At 39.4% G+C, this 18,088-nt stretch overlaps 2 protein-coding genes across 2 annotated transcripts in view; both read right to left on the bottom strand.

Moving 5' to 3' along the window:
- The window catches only part of rigi (RNA sensor RIG-I), a 27,396-nt gene extending 24,940 nt beyond the window's left edge, over window positions 1-2,456 (bottom strand). The window contains exons 1-4 of the mRNA XM_016549626.1: window positions 1,922-2,456; window positions 703-834; window positions 414-595; window positions 151-295 (exon numbers count right to left, since the gene is read on the bottom strand). Coding sequence (XP_016405112.1) covers window positions 151-295; window positions 414-595; window positions 703-834; window positions 1,922-2,027 — 565 coding nt within the window. The 5' untranslated portion in view covers window positions 2,028-2,456. The remainder of the gene's footprint in view (window positions 1-150; window positions 296-413; window positions 596-702; window positions 835-1,921) is intronic.
- Window positions 2,457-8,887: 6,431 nt separating this feature from the next.
- LOC107737957 (E3 ubiquitin-protein ligase Topors-like) lies at window positions 8,888-15,894 on the bottom strand. The gene is made up of 3 exons (XM_016549611.1): window positions 15,857-15,894; window positions 13,727-14,698; window positions 8,888-11,316 (listed from the first exon to the last, which is right to left on the bottom strand). The coding sequence occupies exons 2-3, from the start codon at window positions 14,696-14,698 to the stop codon at window positions 9,589-9,591; spliced, it is 2,700 nt and encodes an 899-aa protein (XP_016405097.1). The 5' UTR covers window positions 15,857-15,894; the 3' UTR covers window positions 8,888-9,588.
- Window positions 15,895-18,088: the final 2,194 nt, after the last annotated feature.

An 18,088-nucleotide genomic window follows, 5' to 3' on the forward strand; every position in this document is an offset into this window, starting at 1 on the left:
TTATAAAAAAAAAAACAAGTGGGCTCCCCCAAAGTCCACGGTATAGTTCAAACACTGGATAGAACAATAGATAGAACGATAGACAGACAGATAGACAGACAGACAGACAGATAGATAGATAGCCAGACAGACAGACAGATGAAGTGTTACTTGTCTCCAGCAGGTCTAGAGCCTCATCTAAGTCACAGTTCTCCAGTGCGATCTTCAGCAGTTTAAACCAGTTGGGTTTGTCTGAGCGCAGGAGACTCGTCACGAGTTTCTCACTGGCTGCTATACGGCCGCGCTGACTCTCCTCCTGTAACACACACATACAGCACACACGTGTGAGGCCAGAAACATGCATACACACATACATACATGCATACATCACGAGCTTGTGCACTTCTGTAGAGCATGTTTAACAGGAGACTCACCGCCCGGATCTCCTCACACTCTATGGGCTTCAGACAGCCGCTCATGTGCGCGAGCAGCTCACTGGGCTTCATGTGCTTGGTGATTGACGGTTCGATCCTCTCGAGAAATCTCCTGTGTTCGTTCAGCTCCTCTAACTCCTGGAAGTTCCACTCTTTAATGGCTTCATGCAGTCCGGTGTACTCTACAGCACATCAGCACACACACATCCTCAGCATCTGCCATGATCTCAAGGCATTCATGAGCCCTGCATGGTGGTGCACGATGAGAAGTGGAGGTTACTGAACTCACCTGAGGCGAGCAGGATGTCCAGAAAGGCCTGAAACCAGCCCATGTCCTCTAGATAACACATCTGGTCCAGCAGCATCTGGGCAGCTGTGGTCACAGACGTCATCTCTTTAGAGAGAATGCTCTCCACTATCTCTGTGCACAGAGTCAGAATATAATATAATATAATATAATATAATTGAAAACAGGTCTTATGGCACAATTGTGCACTTATTTTATAGTGAGTTCTGGGGCCTTATACAGTCCATTAACACCCTTGTTTATTTTTTTATTCCAACATTACTAAACCAAAAAATAGATTAACATAAATTACATTCATTTTGCATTTTTTTTGTTAAATTTTTTATGTTATACAGTCATATCTTTAAATAATAATAATAATAATAATAGCTTTAACTTTAACACATTAAATTTCAAAGATTTTTTATTCAAATTGACTTAACTTGTAAAAATGTCTAAATAAATAAAAAATTTAATTAAACAACATTTTTTAAATTATTAAATAAATAAATCTAACAGTACAACACTATAGGGTGCAAAATGAATAATAAAATTAAACTAAATTAAAAATTCATTTTTTTTTTTTTTAAATATATAAATAAATTTAACATTACAGTATTACAGGGAGCAGAATGAATAAATCAAATTAAACTAAATAAAAAAAATGTTTTAAATTAATAAATATATCTAACATTACAGTACTATAGAGAGTAGAAAAAAATTATGTAACAATAAACATTTATGCAAAGCGACTATAAATTAATATAAACTAAATATTGTCCAGATATCACTTTACACATTCACAATATTAATTGTTCACTGTATAAATTGAATCTATATGCAAACAAACAAATACATAAAACATAACAAATACAAATACAGTCAATGGCATCTAAAAAGACTGAAATCTCCTGACTTTTAATGCTTCCTTTACATAATTATTAGCATACAGCATGTGTTCCCTTTATAAGATAAAACAATCCTTTAGGACATAAAAGAGATTTCAGGTTGTTAATATTCTACAGGCATTCAATTAAACTGACCAGGAACAGACATTATTCAACACAACACAAATATAATTCTGATATAGATTGCACAATATTCAATTAGACTCCAATCAACAAACTGAAGGATGTTTTGACAAAGATAAAGCAGGCTTGCAACAGACTTTATAGAACGAACGGCTGCTTTGTTGCGTCGGTGTTTGTTCATTAACTCTCACCTTTATCGAGGTATACCGTCATGAAGTTCTTGATGACTGACGGTCGTAAAAACCTCGTGATATAATCGCTAAAGTGCCGCAGATTCTTCTTTTCCATCTCGTACATTTCTGCTCGATGAAGCACTCGATGACTGACTGACCGTGTCCTGAATGAGCCCGAGCTTCACTACAGCTGATCCAGAAACAAAAGCGAAAGTACAAACGAGGAAACGAAACACAATAGCTGTCTCAAAACCGAGCGAGCTGCCTACACAGGCGCCTTGCGAAAGCTCGGTCGAGCGCTCCTGCAATGCGCAAACATGCCGCCTTTGTAGTGAGCACACGAGAATTTGAGACACAGCCAACACTCCCAAAGCTGCCATCATTACTGCTCTGCAAAAACCTAATGTTTTATTCTGCTAAAACACCGAGAAAGACCTTTTTTGGAAGGGTACACGGGTTTTTTGGAATCTTCGAATCTTTCAAAAAATTCCTTTAAGTGACGGATTATTTACTTTCCTTTCGCTGAAACTGAAATTAGAACCGTGCCTTTTCGCACTAAATCAACAAAATCCTTAAAGGGGAATTACACAAAATGACTTCACCTCGTAGTGCCAAAGGGGCGTGTGAATTAAACATTTTTGATGCTTATAATTAAAAAAATAGAAAAAATTATCTAAATAAGCTGATTAAAGTAAGTCACCATGGTAACCCAGATAACACATATAGGTCTGCAAGACGTCTGTTAAAGATCTGGAAAGCATCTGCTGTGTGCAAACATCTGATAGACGTCTTTAAGATGTCAGTTTTACATCATAAACATCTTAAAGACATCTTCTAAACGTCTATTTGACATCTGATAGGAAACGTCCTATAGACGTATTGCAGATGCGTCTAAACACTCTAAAAAATACGTCTTGCAGATGTAATGCAGACGTCTCCGTGATGTACGAGTGCTTTCAGGGTAAGATAGCTGCCTCATGGTTAAGGGCAACAAGAGGTGATTCCTGTAATCCCATAAGTATCTTTCTTTGGAGCAACCATCCACTTGAGCTTCTGAAGTTTAGTTTTCTTATGTACTAAGCTGGAACAGTTTGGAGCATTCCTTTTGAAAATGGTGGAAAAAAAGAACCTATATTGAAGTATTCTATGGACTTTCCAGAAGAGTCTCAAGCAATCAGCTCCTCCACCAAGACCTTGGCTAAGAAAGATCTTATATAATGAAGGAAAAGAGGATGCATAACCTATATTGAAGTATTCTATGGACTTTCCAGAAGAGTCTCAAGCAATCAGCTCCTCCACCAAGCCCTTGGCTAAGAAAGATCTTATATAATGAAGGAAAAGAGGATGCAGAGAGGGTCAGAACTGTTGTGTTCAGTATGTTATAGAGTTCTTGCGGTGTGTGAGATAGAGTTCATTCATTCAATCAATCAGTTTAAACATAAGAACACTTTGCATAAAATTATGACTGTTGTTGGCAGATTTGTACACAAAACATCGCCTTGTTTGGACTGAGAAATGGGGACAACCCTGAATCCAGTTTGATTAAAGTCCAAGTAGAGCGAAGAAAAAAAAGGCCATCTAATTATGCTATGTTACCAACTCTTTTGATGACGAACCCCAGATGTCTTGTAAACAAGACTGATGAATTTCAAGCCATTTTGATGGAAAACCATGTGGACGTAGCTGCAATTTCCAAGACTTGGTTTACCCCCCACATGCCTGAGGATCTATTGGGTATTGATGGATACACTTTATTTTTTAAATGTTGCATTGTACATCAAAAGTGTCCCATCTTATCCTTTAACCTGTATTAGTGTTCCCGATCACCTGGGTGAAGGTCAAGACATCCGCAGCATATATCAGCTATTGCTGTGCGTGTAGTGTATTCACCGCCACAACCATTACATCAGGACGAACTCATCGAGAATTTAATAGCCTCATCTGACCTGCTTCATACCAAGTACTTATGCATTGGCATCATCTCTAAGATTTCAGAGTCCTGGACATCTGTTTGAATTACAAACTCTGCCAAGTAGTCCATAATAACAATAGAGGTGAACCGATTCTTGACATGATTATCACTAATATGAAATCAGTGTACAAGAAACCTGAAATTCTCCCCCGTTAGTTCATCGGATCATAATAATGTCCTGTGGAGTGCTAAAGCTCAAGCAAGACCACCTAAGTGCATAAAGCAAGCAATTCGACCTATCCTCCTGACTACCAGGAAAAAACAGTTTTGTGAAGTTAGTATTTTGTCATGTCATTACATTGTTTAGAGCATAAGAAAAAATTTGAAAAATAACATTTTTGAAAAATGATATTTTATTCATATGTTATGCCATGTCCTCTGTAGAAGACATCAGGACTTTAAAAAGTCCTTAAAGACCAAGGAGAGGGAGTGGTCACGGTGAAACATCCAATCATTCGGTATCTCTGAAAAGCACAGAATGTGCTCTGTACAGGACATCCAGACTTAAAACTGTGACATGTAACGTCTCAGAGAAATCGCTAAAACAATGTCCTCTACAGAAGACAAAACTCCATAGCTGGTAGTCAGGAGGCTATGACAGAGTCTAGTCTGAATGAGTTTGGTAGATGGATTACTACTCACTCATGGCAGGACGTAAATGAAGCAACTGGTGCCAATGAAAAAGCTAATGCTTTTTATAATACTATCTTGCCTGAAATTGACAAACATTTTCCCACGAAGACAGTAAAAATGTATCCCTCGGATAAACCATGGATCACTCCTAAGATTAAGCGTCTAATCTACCTGAGACAAAAAGCCTTCAAAGCTGGGAAATCATGTGCTCTATCAAAGTTCTACAGAAACAAAATCCAAAGGGAAATACATGTGGCAAAAAAATAACGGGAAAAATAAAAGGGAATCTGAGGGCTTGGCAGAATTAAATCAATCTGCAAATCTGTTAAAAAGGTGGATTGAATTGAGGTTACGAGAATTGATCCACAAGATTTTGTGACAATTGCTAATGTAATCAACACAAAGTCAGTCAAAGTGTCCCAATCTTTCCCGACCCTTAAATGTGCAGATTTATTTTCTTACCTCCCATCTCTACCTTTGCCTACTATCTCAGAATGGGATGTGTATAGAAGATTGTCCTCAATTGAAGGATTAGTTCACTTCCAGAATAAACATTTCCTGATAATTTACTCTCACCCCCATGTCATCCGAGATGTTCATGTCTTTCTGTCATTATTCGCAAAGAAATTGAGGTTTTTGAGAAAAACATTCTAGGATTTTTCTCCATATAATGGATCATCGGGTTGAAGGTCCAAATTGCAGTTTCAGTGCAGCTACAAAGGGCTCGACACGATCCCAGCCGAGGAATAAGAGTCTTATCTAGAGAAACGATCAGTCATTTTCTAAAAAAAAAATAAACATTTATATACTTTTTAACCACAAATGCTCGTCGTGCAACTGAAGACAGAAAGACATGAACATCTTGGATGACATGGGGGTGAGTAAATCATCAGGAGATTTTTATTCTGGAAGTGAACTAATCCTTTAACTGTCACAAATCTCCCAGCCCAGTGTGCACATTAATCAGATTAATAAACTGATTTTGCCAAGGCTTTCAATGCTGTACAGTAGAACATACACTAGCAGTTCAGTGCCTCCTCTTGGAGTGAGACCTAGTCTAATTCCATGGATTTGTAATTTTATGTCTAATCGTCATCAAAGAGTGCGTTTTCAGGGATATCTATCTGATTGGGAAGAATATCCCTCATGTGGAGTTGCTCAGGGAACCATACTGGGGCCCATAATCTTTCTAACCCTGATTAACAGTGTCCTCCAGGATCAAATAGACCACTGGAAATATGTGGATGACATGACTATGGCCCAGAGGTGGACTCCTCATCTGCCCTGTACTCTCCAACAGATGGTGAAGGATCTTGGCATCTGGGTAGAAACATAAAATGAAACAACTCAAAGAAATGCAAGTTTGACATGACACCCGAATGAAACAGACACCAGCTGACCAGAGACATAATCTGTGACTCTTAAAGTTTTAGATAATTTGAAATGGGATGGTCAAGTGGATCACATGTTGTCCTCAGCCAACATAAAGCTTTTTGCTCTGTGCCGGCTAAAGAAATTCGGTGTTCGAGATCAAGAACTGGTTATCATCTATACAGGGTATGTGCTCCCTGTGTTAGAGTACACAGTTCCTATTTGGCACGGTTTGTTGACTACTGATCAAGTTAAAAGGCTGGAAAGTGTGCAGAAACGGGTCTGTAAAAGGTACCAAGGGCACACACCAGCACATACACACATTCACACATACTGCGCAACGGAGGCATGGAAGTGCACGTCACTTGTTCCCTGAGTTTAACAAAGACACGATTCTCCAAGCTCAGTGGGGCTGAATAATGAATGATCAGTGGTTCTCAACCGGTGGGTAGTGGTACAAAACAGGTTCACAGGTATGCTCTGACAGGATCGTGGAGAGAAGCGGACGAAACAATGCTTGTCACTGGGGCAGTAACCTTAAAAGGACAACTTTGTACCTTATTTACCACTAAAAGGCACATATTAGTACTTTAAGTAGTAATATGCACCCTGAGGGTACAACTTTGTACCTTATCCAACCCTAAAAGGTGCATATTAACCCTTAAGTAGTAATATGCACCCTTAAGGTACAGCTTTGTTCCTTTTTCAACCCTAAAAAGCACATTTTAACACCTTAAGTAGTAATAAGCACCCTTAAGGTACAACTTTGTGAAGAAGAAAGTTAGAAATGCTTATATTACTTCACTGGCCAATGGAGCGAACCAACCCCGTGACGTCACACTCTGTGGTACTGCAAGATGGCGGCGCCCTTGCTCCAAAATAAACATTTATATACTTTTTAACCACAAATGCTCGTCGTGCAACTGAAGACAGAAAGACATGAACATCTTGGATGACATGGGGGTGAGTAAATCATCAGGAGATTTTTATTCTGGAAGTGAACTAATCCTTTAACTGTCACAAATCTCCCAGCCCAGTGTGCACATTAATCAGATTAATAAACTGATTTTGCCAAGGCTTTCAATGCTGTACAGTAGAACATACACTAGCAGTTCAGTGCCTCCTCTTGGAGTGAGACCTAGTCTAATTCCATGGATTTGTAATTTTATGTCTAATCGTCATCAAAGAGTGCGTTTTCAGGGATATCTATCTGATTGGGAAGAATATCCCTCATGTGGAGTTGCTCAGGGAACCATACTGGGGCCCATAATCTTTCTAACCCTGATTAACAGTGTCCTCCAGGATCAAATAGACCACTGGAAATATGTGGATGACATGACTATGGCCCAGAGGTGGACTCCTCATCTGCCCTGTACTCTCCAACAGATGGTGAAGGATCTTGGCATCTGGGTAGAAACATAAAATGAAACAACTCAAAGAAATGCAAGTTTGACATGACACCCGAATGAAACAGACACCAGCTGACCAGAGACATAATCTGTGACTCTTAAAGTTTTAGATAATTTGAAATGGGATGGTCAAGTGGATCACATGTTGTCCTCAGCCAACATAAAGCTTTTTGCTCTGTGCCGGCTAAAGAAATTCGGTGTTCGAGATCAAGAACTGGTTATCATCTATACAGGGTATGTGCTCCCTGTGTTAGAGTACACAGTTCCTATTTGGCACGGTTTGTTGACTACTGATCAAGTTAAAAGGCTGGAAAGTGTGCAGAAACGGGTCTGTAAAAGGTACCAAGGATATTCTGATGCCCTCTCCCTTCTTGGATTGTGCACACTAGCAGAGAGACGAGTCTAACTGTGCCGTGAATTTGCTATGAAGCTATAAAAGTCTAGTTTCAGAGACTGGCTACCACCACTCAGGGATTGAGCTGACAGGACGCCAGAGGAGGAACTCAGATGACCTAACGCTGCTGTTCATAAAGAAAAACAGCTTCAGACACTATTGTACATCTATTAAATGCATTTATTGATTGTTGGCTGACATGACAGACAACTGTTGTAAAGAAGGCTTGATGTGTGTTCAGTAGACATGATCAGTGAATTATATCTCCAGGGTGTCACTATAGTCCCGCACACACCAGCACATACACACATTCACACATACTGCGCAACGGAGGCATGGAAGTGCACGTCACTTGTTCCCTGAGTTTAACAAAGACACGATTCTCCAAGCTCAGTGGGGCTGAATAATGAATGATCAGTGGTTCTCAACCGGTGGGTAGTGGTACAAAACAGGTTCACACTGACAGGATCGTGGAGAGAAGCGGACGAAACAATGCTTGTCACTGGGGCAGTAACCTTAAAAGGACAACTTTGTACCTTATTTACCACTAAAAGGCACATATTAGTACTTTAAGTAGTAATAAGTACCCTTAAGATACAAGTTTGTACCTTTTCCAACCATAAAATGCGCATATTAACAACTTAAGTAGTAATATGCACCCTTAGGGTACAACTTTGTACCTTATCCAACCCTAAAAGGTGCATATTAACCCTTAAGTAGTAATATGCACCCTTAGGGTACAACTTTGTACCTTATCCAACCCTAAAAGGTGCATATTAACCCTTAAGTAGTAATATGCACCCTTAAGGTACAGCTTTGTTCCTTTTTCAACCCTAAAAAGCACATTTTAACACCTTAAGTAGTAATAAGCACCCTTAAGGTACAACTTTGTGAAGAAGAAAGTTAGAAATGCTTATATTACTTCACTGGCCAATGGAGCGAACCAACCCCGTGACGTCACACTCTGTGGTACTGCAAGATGGCGGCGCCCTTGCTCCAAAAGCGATATCAAAACATCCTTTTTTCTTTACAACGGTTACATTAAATGTGTTTGTTTTATCTTTTTTAATTAAAGTGGAAATCAGTTTACTAAATAATGTAAACTTGACTGACTGCTTCACTTCCACATTAAGGTACAACATTGTACCTTATGTACCCCTAAAAGGTGCATTTGTATCTTAAATAGCAATATGTACCCTTAAGGTACTAAAACCCTTTTAAGGGTAAATAAAGGTAAAAAAAATTCTTTTTAAGGGTACTGCCCCAGTGGCAATCTGTTGTACGTCAAAAGGTACAAGTTTTGCACATTTATTTCTGAGAGTGTAGGATAGCAAAATAACATTTCCTATATTTTTTGTTCCATTTGTCAAAGGCCCTGCGTCTTGTCAAACAATCTGGGTCTTGAAGCAAACAAGCCGAGAACCAATAGTTTAGATGGTAACCCCCATGTATTTGCTGCTACTAGGGTTATGGTTAGTGGAACCAGGGTTGCCATCCAGACATGATCGTCGTTGGGTTGTGGTACAGTGAGTCAGCACCAGATTCGAGGAAAAGGATCACTGTAACTATAAATACAACATGAACAATAATAATGATGTTCAAATTGACAAAAAACATTGTTTGAATGTTTCTTAAGCATCCATTTCCAGCAGTAATTCAATCTTTAAATGAGTTTATAAAAACGTCTAGAGGCTGAGTGATTCAGATAAGCATCAGACAAGCATGTGTCTGTAAGAAAAAGTCTATTTTAGTTCTAGCTAGCAGTGTTGGTTGCCGTCTTTTGTGGTCCGTCGCCATCTGTTTTCTCGTTCTCTAAGCTTTCGGCATCTCCTATCATCTCTGCTTGGTCTCTTTGTTGGCTAGAAGCGGGTTCCTGTTGGCCGGGAGAACTCGCACGAGGACTCTGTTACATTTCCTGCTCTGCCCCCGGTAGGAAATCCACAAGATCTTGCAGTATGGTTTCCAGCAGCCTCACATCCAAAGGTGGGGCTGTTATTATCGAAGCCCTTGGGAAAGGCATAAACTCTTTGTGGTTACTGGCACCCATATTTCTGGAGCAGTCAGAACTACTGTGGTCGACTACATCCACCACACAGTCGTCCAGGTTTAGTGTGCGTTGAGTGGTTGGGTCACTGCGGCCCATGGGACTCGAGGGCTCAGACAGAGGATTTGAAGAGTCCAAGGTACAACTTGCATTCTGGATGGAATCTTGCTCAGGACTCCCATCCCTTTGCTCGACATCAGCAGCGGTTTGGTCTAGAACATCCAAGACGCGGTCTAGACAGTCGATGGTACGGTCGCTGTCGCTATCTATTGTGATCACAGTGGGTGAACGCAGTTCCCTCCTTCGCTTCCGGTGCCTCCTCTTCCTCCGCTGGACCCAGTGTGGGTCGGGCGCCCTTCGTTCGTAGATGATCTCCACACTTGGAGATCGTTCCCTGCTGTGCCGCCGTTCTCTGTGCCGCTTTTCCTTGGTTGCGGTTCCCTCCTTGTGCTGCCGCTGGGCTGCTCGCTCCAAGTGCCGGGTTTTGTACTTGCGTTTGCCACTGGGTTTGTCTAAGCAGGATCTTTCGGAGTGCAAATCAGCGCTGCTGCTGCTAACAGACCGCCTGCGGCGTTTACGACAACGCTGTGCCTCACGGGGATGGTGGGAGCCAAGGAACGAATCAGAGTCGGGTGACCTACTCCTCCTTTCCTTGGTTTTTCTGCTTCTGGAGTAGGAAGGACAGTGCGAGAATCTCTCACTCGCATGGTGCGATTGCTCTCCACTCCTGTCGCTGTTGTTTCGGGAGGGAGAGCAGTCGCTACTGTGCGACATAAAGGCGGGGCTACCGCTCCGAACGGACACTGCTGGGCTTTGTGTCCAGCTCTGTGTTTGGCTTGGCGAGCAATCTGGGGTCTCGGCACGCCGTGATTGTTCTAAACTCTTATCCTTCTCTTTGCTGCCAGAGCACCGATGACTTCGATGCCTCCTGTGACCTCTGAACCTGGAGTCATCTCGACTCTGCCGTGAATGTGACCGTGAACCATCTTTGGACTGGTGACCATGGAAGGACAAGTAGTCGGCCTCTTGTTCTCTGCTGTGTGACCCGACTCCATTCGAGAGTAAATGCTGTGGACTGCACAAGGGAGCAGGGCCTGGGAAGGAACTAGGACTAAGCGGGTTCATGTGTGACTGTGATGGGAGCTGCACTTGGGATTCCTCTGATTTCATTACTGAGGCCGCTGTCTCGGTGGCGGCTGGCTCTTGCTCCTCTTCTGACGAATCTGAGGAGAGCTGAACAAGTTCTGGGGTCCGTTCGGCCATCGGTTTCACGTATCCCACAATTAGGCACTCTTCCTCTTCGTCATCTTCACCCGGTCCAGCTGACACGCTGCCACTCGCCAGAGGGTCAGTCTTATCCAGGGCGCTGAGGGGAGGGGCTGTGCTTGAGCTTGGCTCTGCCCCCTCGCCCTGCGTTGGGCTGGAAGAGGGGAGGAGGGTTGAATAGGACGGACCAGGCGTTGCATCATCCCACGCTGACTGACTTGGCAAACTTTCCGCTCCACTTGCCGTGGCAACGGATGCAAGGCGTTCCTGGACAGCAGAGGGATTCTCTGTGACATTGTCCTCACTGTCATTATCGTCTTCGTCCTGTGAGAAAAGACAATGACAACAATGAAGACTTGGATTTGGGTTGTGCTGATAGACGGTAGTATCATGTATTGACGATACTCAGAGATATCGCCTGTGGCTTGACGATTATTATTATTATATCAGGTTAGTAATACTATCTAATTAATATTAGGGCTTATTTGTTACATCATATTTAATTTTCCGTGTTTTTACAGTGTTGCGCATTAGATATCTGGCATTTTTCAAATATCGTGTTTGAGGCGGGGCTTTTATTTTGACGCCGCCGAGAACGGCTGCGGCAGCGCCTGAGCACACACTGCTCACTAGGGATGGGAAGATTCCCCGATTCGCTCGGTGCATCGGTATAAAAAAGTTAACGATGCGATGCATCGATTTAAAAAGTGTGCATCGGCTACAAGTTGTCATTTGTCCAAAACCTGACTTGAAATAACCCAACAAATCACTCGGGGCTAAAGTGGTTCCATTTACGACAAATTAAATTCACACAATCTCACTAATTTGTGTACGCTTATTGCTTGTGCTGTTTAATGCATTTGAGACTTTGCGTTTTCCTCAATGCATAACTGACATGTCACAGGTATATTTTTAATCTGTAAATGTTAGAAAGTCATGCAAACATATCCATTTTGCTGTCAGGAGTGGGCGAGGCACGCGACAGAACGAGCGCATCTGCGCGCAGGCGCGCTAAACAGACAGAGAGCAATCGAATAGGAGCGCAATAATTCTGAGTAAAATATACATTTTGCTAAAAAAAATATGATTCCCAATGCACACAAACTTCCCAGAATACCGAGTGCCCTGTTGGTTACAGTGTTTACATCCTTTTTAATTATATTTGTATTAAATATTTATCTATTTGTGAAGAATAATTTGTCTTCTAGAGTATAAGTATGTTTATTTTACACGTTTATTTTTTAATTCATTTTCAAATTATTTCAAATTTCTTAAATATGAATATAAAATTATATCGGCTTTATATCGGCCAACCTGCTTTCCAAGATATCGGCATCGGTAGCGGCTGTCAAAAAACCCATATCGGTCGACCACTATTGCGCATTATAACCAATTAGACACGATTCCGTTGAGTTTATGAATGCAATGGTCAATCAGAGGCGTTCAGATGAGTCATCGCTGAAACACCCGAGTTTTGTTGTTCAGTGCACGCTCGCTGGCTGAATTCTGCTCTCTCGCGAATTCTCTCATCATAAACAACAAAGTGCAAATGCGCGTGCGATGCGTTAAATTATGTTAAATACACATTCAGTCATGTTAAAAATATTTTATATATTTAGTTAATAGATTACACTAACATTAGGCTGCTGGAGTTGGTTCACTTTCCGGCTATGAAACTAAGTAAGTAAATAATTAAATAAATTAACATGATAATATCGTGTATCAGCGATCTCACAGGCTAACGACTGGACGATATGACTATGGAGCATATCACCTAACACGAACTCATAAATAAACAGAAACACAGTGTCACAACACCTCACAGGGGACGATTTCAATAAAATAATAACTTAAATTATGTAGTGTTCCTCACACAAAGTTATCATGAGTTCATAAGATTTCTAGAGATATAGACATACTAAACTCAGAAACTGTTAGTCGTTACTAAATGTAATGTTTAGCCGCGTTTCCACCGAAATTACCCGGAACAATTGTACCAGGAACTTTTTTTTCCCAGGAACTTTTTCCCCCCCAGACCTGTTGCTGTCTGCGTTTTCATCGCGGTCTAAAGTACCGAAAAGAATAGGCAAATAGTCTGGTGACGTAGGTCTGCGCGCGTTTCAATAACAAGTACGCGAATTTCAGACTTGCATCCTCGGTAGTTCGGACTTCGTGAGATCGACTCAGGAGTGTGAACTCCCGCGGACGGGACGACGCAAGTCCGGTAATTCTGCAAACAGCAGCGTACTTGATAAGATTAATCGTGCAGCCCTGTTATCCACTACAGAGACATCAGAGCCAGCGGCAAATGTCAGAAGGACTAGCGTGGAGCTCCCGTCTCCGAAATCAATTTTCAATTAGGCGCTGTTTTTTATAAATAAACCGCAGATTTGAATTTTAAACTACATTCTCGCCTGAAATACTTTTAAAACTACATTTCATGACACAGTAACTGTAATATATATATAAAAAAAAAAAAAATGCAAATGGTGGTTGAAATACAATGCTTCGTGAACTCAACCAATCAGCATGTTCAGCGCTCAAGTCCCGCCCCCCGAAAGTTCCGGACCTTTGAAGAAGTACTACCTCGCGGGCAGGGACTTTCTGAGGGGCAATATTTTACCCGGAACTTTATTTAGATCCTGGTTCCTGCGGTGGAAACACACCAAAGTCCCTAGTTCCTGGGGAAAGTTCCTGCAGTGGAAACGCGGCATTTGATGTTTGTGTGTCTCACCTCGGAGATGGCGATAACAGAAAGGTCCGAGCTGCTGCCCTCCTCGTAGCTGGGAGCGGGACAGTCGTAAACGGCCTGCTGGTCGTACGCCTCCATGTTGAGGGTGGAGCGGGCGAAGCTCACCAGTTCGTGCAGGAAGTGGTCGGTGCGCGCCAGCAGGAAGGGGCGGAGCTCGTCTCGGATGGCCGTGTCCTCCATGTTGTAGTTCATGATGCGCGAGATGATGATGTTCTGCACGATGTTCACCAGCGAGCCGTGCAAACCATACAACACAGTGAGCTCGCGCTGTAGCCAAGGCAACAGTCGCCGCAGGCAGCCAGGGTTTTGTCGCAAGAACGCGGCCGAAATGTCCCTCTGCCTGCCGGCGTCCCGCGTGTTGCGCACGCGTACGCCAGTCCTGTAAAGCGCACGGCGGAACGCAACCACGTCTTGGTCGCACAAGCGCCGCAGGCTCCGCCCATGTCTGCGCGCCGTCAGTCGCAGCACCATCTGCTGCACGTCTTGGTTCTGCACGAGCGCCGCTGCGTCCGCCAGGCCGTCGAACATGACAGCATCCTCTAGCGGAGGGGAGGAGGAAGGGGCGGGGTTTTGCGCTCTGTGGCTCCGCCTCTCCCGGCTTCTGAGAACTCGGGGGCGGAGCACGCGCTCATACGGATCGGCGTTCGCAGGCGCTCCGTTCTCCGGCGGCCGCAGCACGAACTCCTTAAAGTCGTTTTCCCCTTTGACGGAGTGGAATATGGAGTGGAAGGGCTGCTTACAGAGCGGACACTCGGCTTTGTTCTTGGACCACTCTTGGATGCAGCGGAAACAGAACTGGTGCAGGCAGCGGTCCAGCGACGCCACGTTGTTGAAGCCATCGAGGCAGATGGGGCATTTGGAATCAGGCGACGCATTGGCCAATAAACGCTGGGAAGATTTGCCAGCGCTGTCTCTCTTCCTCACACGCAGCTTCATCTTAGAAGGCGCCATCATCTACAACACACAAAACATCAGCTCATTAGACAACCTTAGCATTTATGCATTTAGCGGACGCTTTTATCCAAACGAAAGCGTATTCGTAATATCCAGTGCCGGGTTCATCAGACAACGATGCATGAACGTTTTGAGTTACTTTACTACATTTTATCCAAATGAATTACAAATGAGACAAAAGTAGTTTATCACAAGAGTCTGCAAATCTCCTTAAGAGTAATAAAGTAATTGCAAATAATACAAATCGGGCCCTATGAATATGAATCTGTTTATTTTTTTACCCCCCAAATTCTGTTTCGCATTTAAATTTTTCTAGATTGAAACTGAACAATCAAAAGGGATTATTTTAACAAACTAACTATTTACTTAAATGTAAACAATAATATTGATTTATGAATGCTTAGTTGTTGTTTTTTATAATTCTTATTATTAAAAAACACTTTTGAGTTTTCTTGACTATATATACACAGCTGCAGTCATAAGTTTAAAATTAAAATCTGCTAAATGTTAATATAAAAAATAATCTATTAAAATTTTAAGAAGAGTAACGTCCTATGAAATGCTTATTAAACTTTCTTACTAATCCTAATTATAAAAAAAAAACATTTTTGGGTTTTCCTGACTGTATATACACAGTTGCAGTCATAAGTTTAAAATTAAAATCTGCAAATATTAATAAATAACATATAAAATATATAAAATTAAACGTTAATATATATAAAATAATTTATTTAAATTTTAATAATAGTATAAAATGCTTATTAAACTTTCTAGCTAATCCTTATTATTATTATTTTTTTTTTTAGTTTTCTTGACTACACAGGTATACATCAAAACACCATGGTAACTAATTATTTTCAACAATTTAAATAAATAAAAACACTATTGAATCTCTAAATACAGCGACAACCCATAAACACCAACATATGCTCAAAATAACAGAAGAAATCACACAAAATATTAGAAATGTTTCAGAAATAAGCAGCGACGAGCTGTCTGTCGTGTTTTGATCAATGATTACTGGTTATCTCTCTCTCCTGCCTTCTCTAATGAGTCAAAGCAGCGATTATAAAACACCTCTGCAGACGTTAAATGGATAAAAACATCAAATATGATCAAAAATAAAACAAATGTCTGGTTTATGAGGCAGATTCTCACCTGATCATCAGCTCCTCATCACAAAGCAGCGAAAACACTGCGAGCCATCCAAACCGCGAACACATCTGTGTCACATCAGCGCCTCGTCCATCGCGATAAAAACACAAAATAAGAGAAAATTAATATTAAAAACCGATGGAAGCGGAGGAGTTTCGCGCTGCTGTTGAGGAGCAGAAAACACACAGCAGAGCGTCTCTTCCGGCAGACGTCACGGGCACGCATACGCACACGCACGCCTCTGCCGGTCTGGAGCGGTACTACACCTGCGGCGAAAACCACGTGACCGTCTGTAAAACTATATAAACAGATATAAAGAGGAAAAAAATTAATAAAATGCAGATTTAAAAAAATATAATTAAATGAATAAAAAATGAATAAATGCGTGTTCTTTCTTTCATTAGAAATATATAAATGTGTTAAAATATACAGAAAACAAATAAATAATGAAGTAAATCAATTAATAAAAATAAACAAAAAAATAATAAAATAAAACAAATACATAAATGCAAATTTTTATTTCTTTAAAAATATAAACATATTTATTAAAATATTAACAAAAATTAAAATTATAAAAAAATACAAAACAAACAAACAAATAAATAAAATGCATGTTCTTTCTTTTTTCTTTTACAACATATAAACATTATTAAATATACAGAAAATAAATAAATAATAAAGTAAATCAATTGATAAAAATAAATAAACAAATTAAATAAAACAAATAAAAAAATCACGTTTTTTATTTCTTTAAGAATATAGACATATAGTTATTAAAATATAGAAAACAAAAATGAAAATTAATAAAAAATACAAAACAACCATTTATTAAACACACAGAAAATAAATAAATAATAATAAATAAAATTAATGAATAAGCAAATTAATGCATAAAATAAACAAATCAACAAAAATAAAAAGACAACACATAAATAAATGCATGTTCTTTCTTTAAAAATATATAAACATATACTTATTTACTAAAATATATAGAAAATAAATAAAAATAGATAAATACCAATAAGACATTTATTTTTATTTAGTATTTACTAAATAAATAAATACCAAATAAATAAATGCATGTTCTTTCTTTCTTTAAAAATATTTAAACATACATTTATTTGAATATATTGAAAATAAATAAAAAGTAAAAACAAACAAATACTAAATACATAAATGCATATTCTTGTCTATATTGTCCTTTGAATAGCAAATGCAGATATTAATGCCATCCAGTTTGAATAACAATAAAAAAAATCATATTAATTAATTATTAATTAATAATTAAAAATAATTAATTAATTAAATAAAAATAAAAATAGTCCAAAATATATATTGTTTATAGGATTTAAATAATAAACATTAATATAGTTACTTTATATTTTAAAATATTTTACGTAATTTATTTAGCAGTTTTGAAGATAATTCTTATTTACTCACATTACTTACAAGAGACAAGAGACACATAGTGCTAGTTTGCTGTTATTTAGTTTTTATACCATTATGGTAGTTATTAATATTTTTAAATGTATATATTTTGATTTAGCTTTTTAAGTTTTCATTTAAGTTTAAGATTCAGTATCAAATTATTTCAGATTTATATATGTGTGTGTGTGTATATATATATATATATATATATCTACACTACTGTTCAAAAGTTTGGGATCAGTAAGTTTTTCAATGTGTTTTAAAGAAGTCTCTTATGCTCATCAAGCCTGCATTTATTTGATCAGAAATACAGAAAAAGCAGTAAAATTGTGAAATATTTTTAGCATTTAAAATAGCTGTTTTCTATGTGAATATCTGTTAAACTGTAATTTATTTCTGTGATGCGCAGCTGTATTTTCAGCATCATTACTCCAGTCTTCAGTGTCACATGATCTTCAGAAATCATAACAATATGCTGATTTATTATCAATTTGTTTTTAGAACCTGAGATACTTGTTTCAGGATTTTTTGATGGAAAAAGTTAAAAAGAACAGCATTTATTTCAAAAGTTTGGGGTCAGTAATTAATTACTTTCTTTCTTTCTTTCTTCCTTTTTTAAATGAATGCTTTTATTCAACAAGGGTGTGTTAAATTGATCAAAAGTGATAATAAAGACTTATTAGAAAAGTTTTCTATTTGAAATAAACGCTGTTCTTTTGAACTTTATTCATCAAAGAATCCTGAAAAAAGTATCACAGGTTCCAAAAACAAATATTAAGCAGTTTCCAACATTGATAATAAATCAGC

This window comes from Sinocyclocheilus rhinocerous, unplaced genomic scaffold (assembly GCF_001515625.1).
Source record: "Sinocyclocheilus rhinocerous isolate Xijiao unplaced genomic scaffold, SAMN03320098_v1.1 scaffold404, whole genome shotgun sequence".
Taxonomy (NCBI): Eukaryota; Metazoa; Chordata; class Actinopteri; order Cypriniformes; family Cyprinidae; genus Sinocyclocheilus; species Sinocyclocheilus rhinocerous.

Coding starts and splice junctions, on each gene's coding strand:
- LOC107737957 (XM_016549611.1), bottom strand. CDS start 14,698: ATGATGGCGCCTTCTAAGATGAAGCTGCGTGTGAGGAAGAGAGACAGC. Junction 11,317..13,726: donor CTGTTATCGCCATCTCCGAG/GTGAGACACACA, acceptor CTTTTCTCACAG/GACGAAGACGATAATGACAG.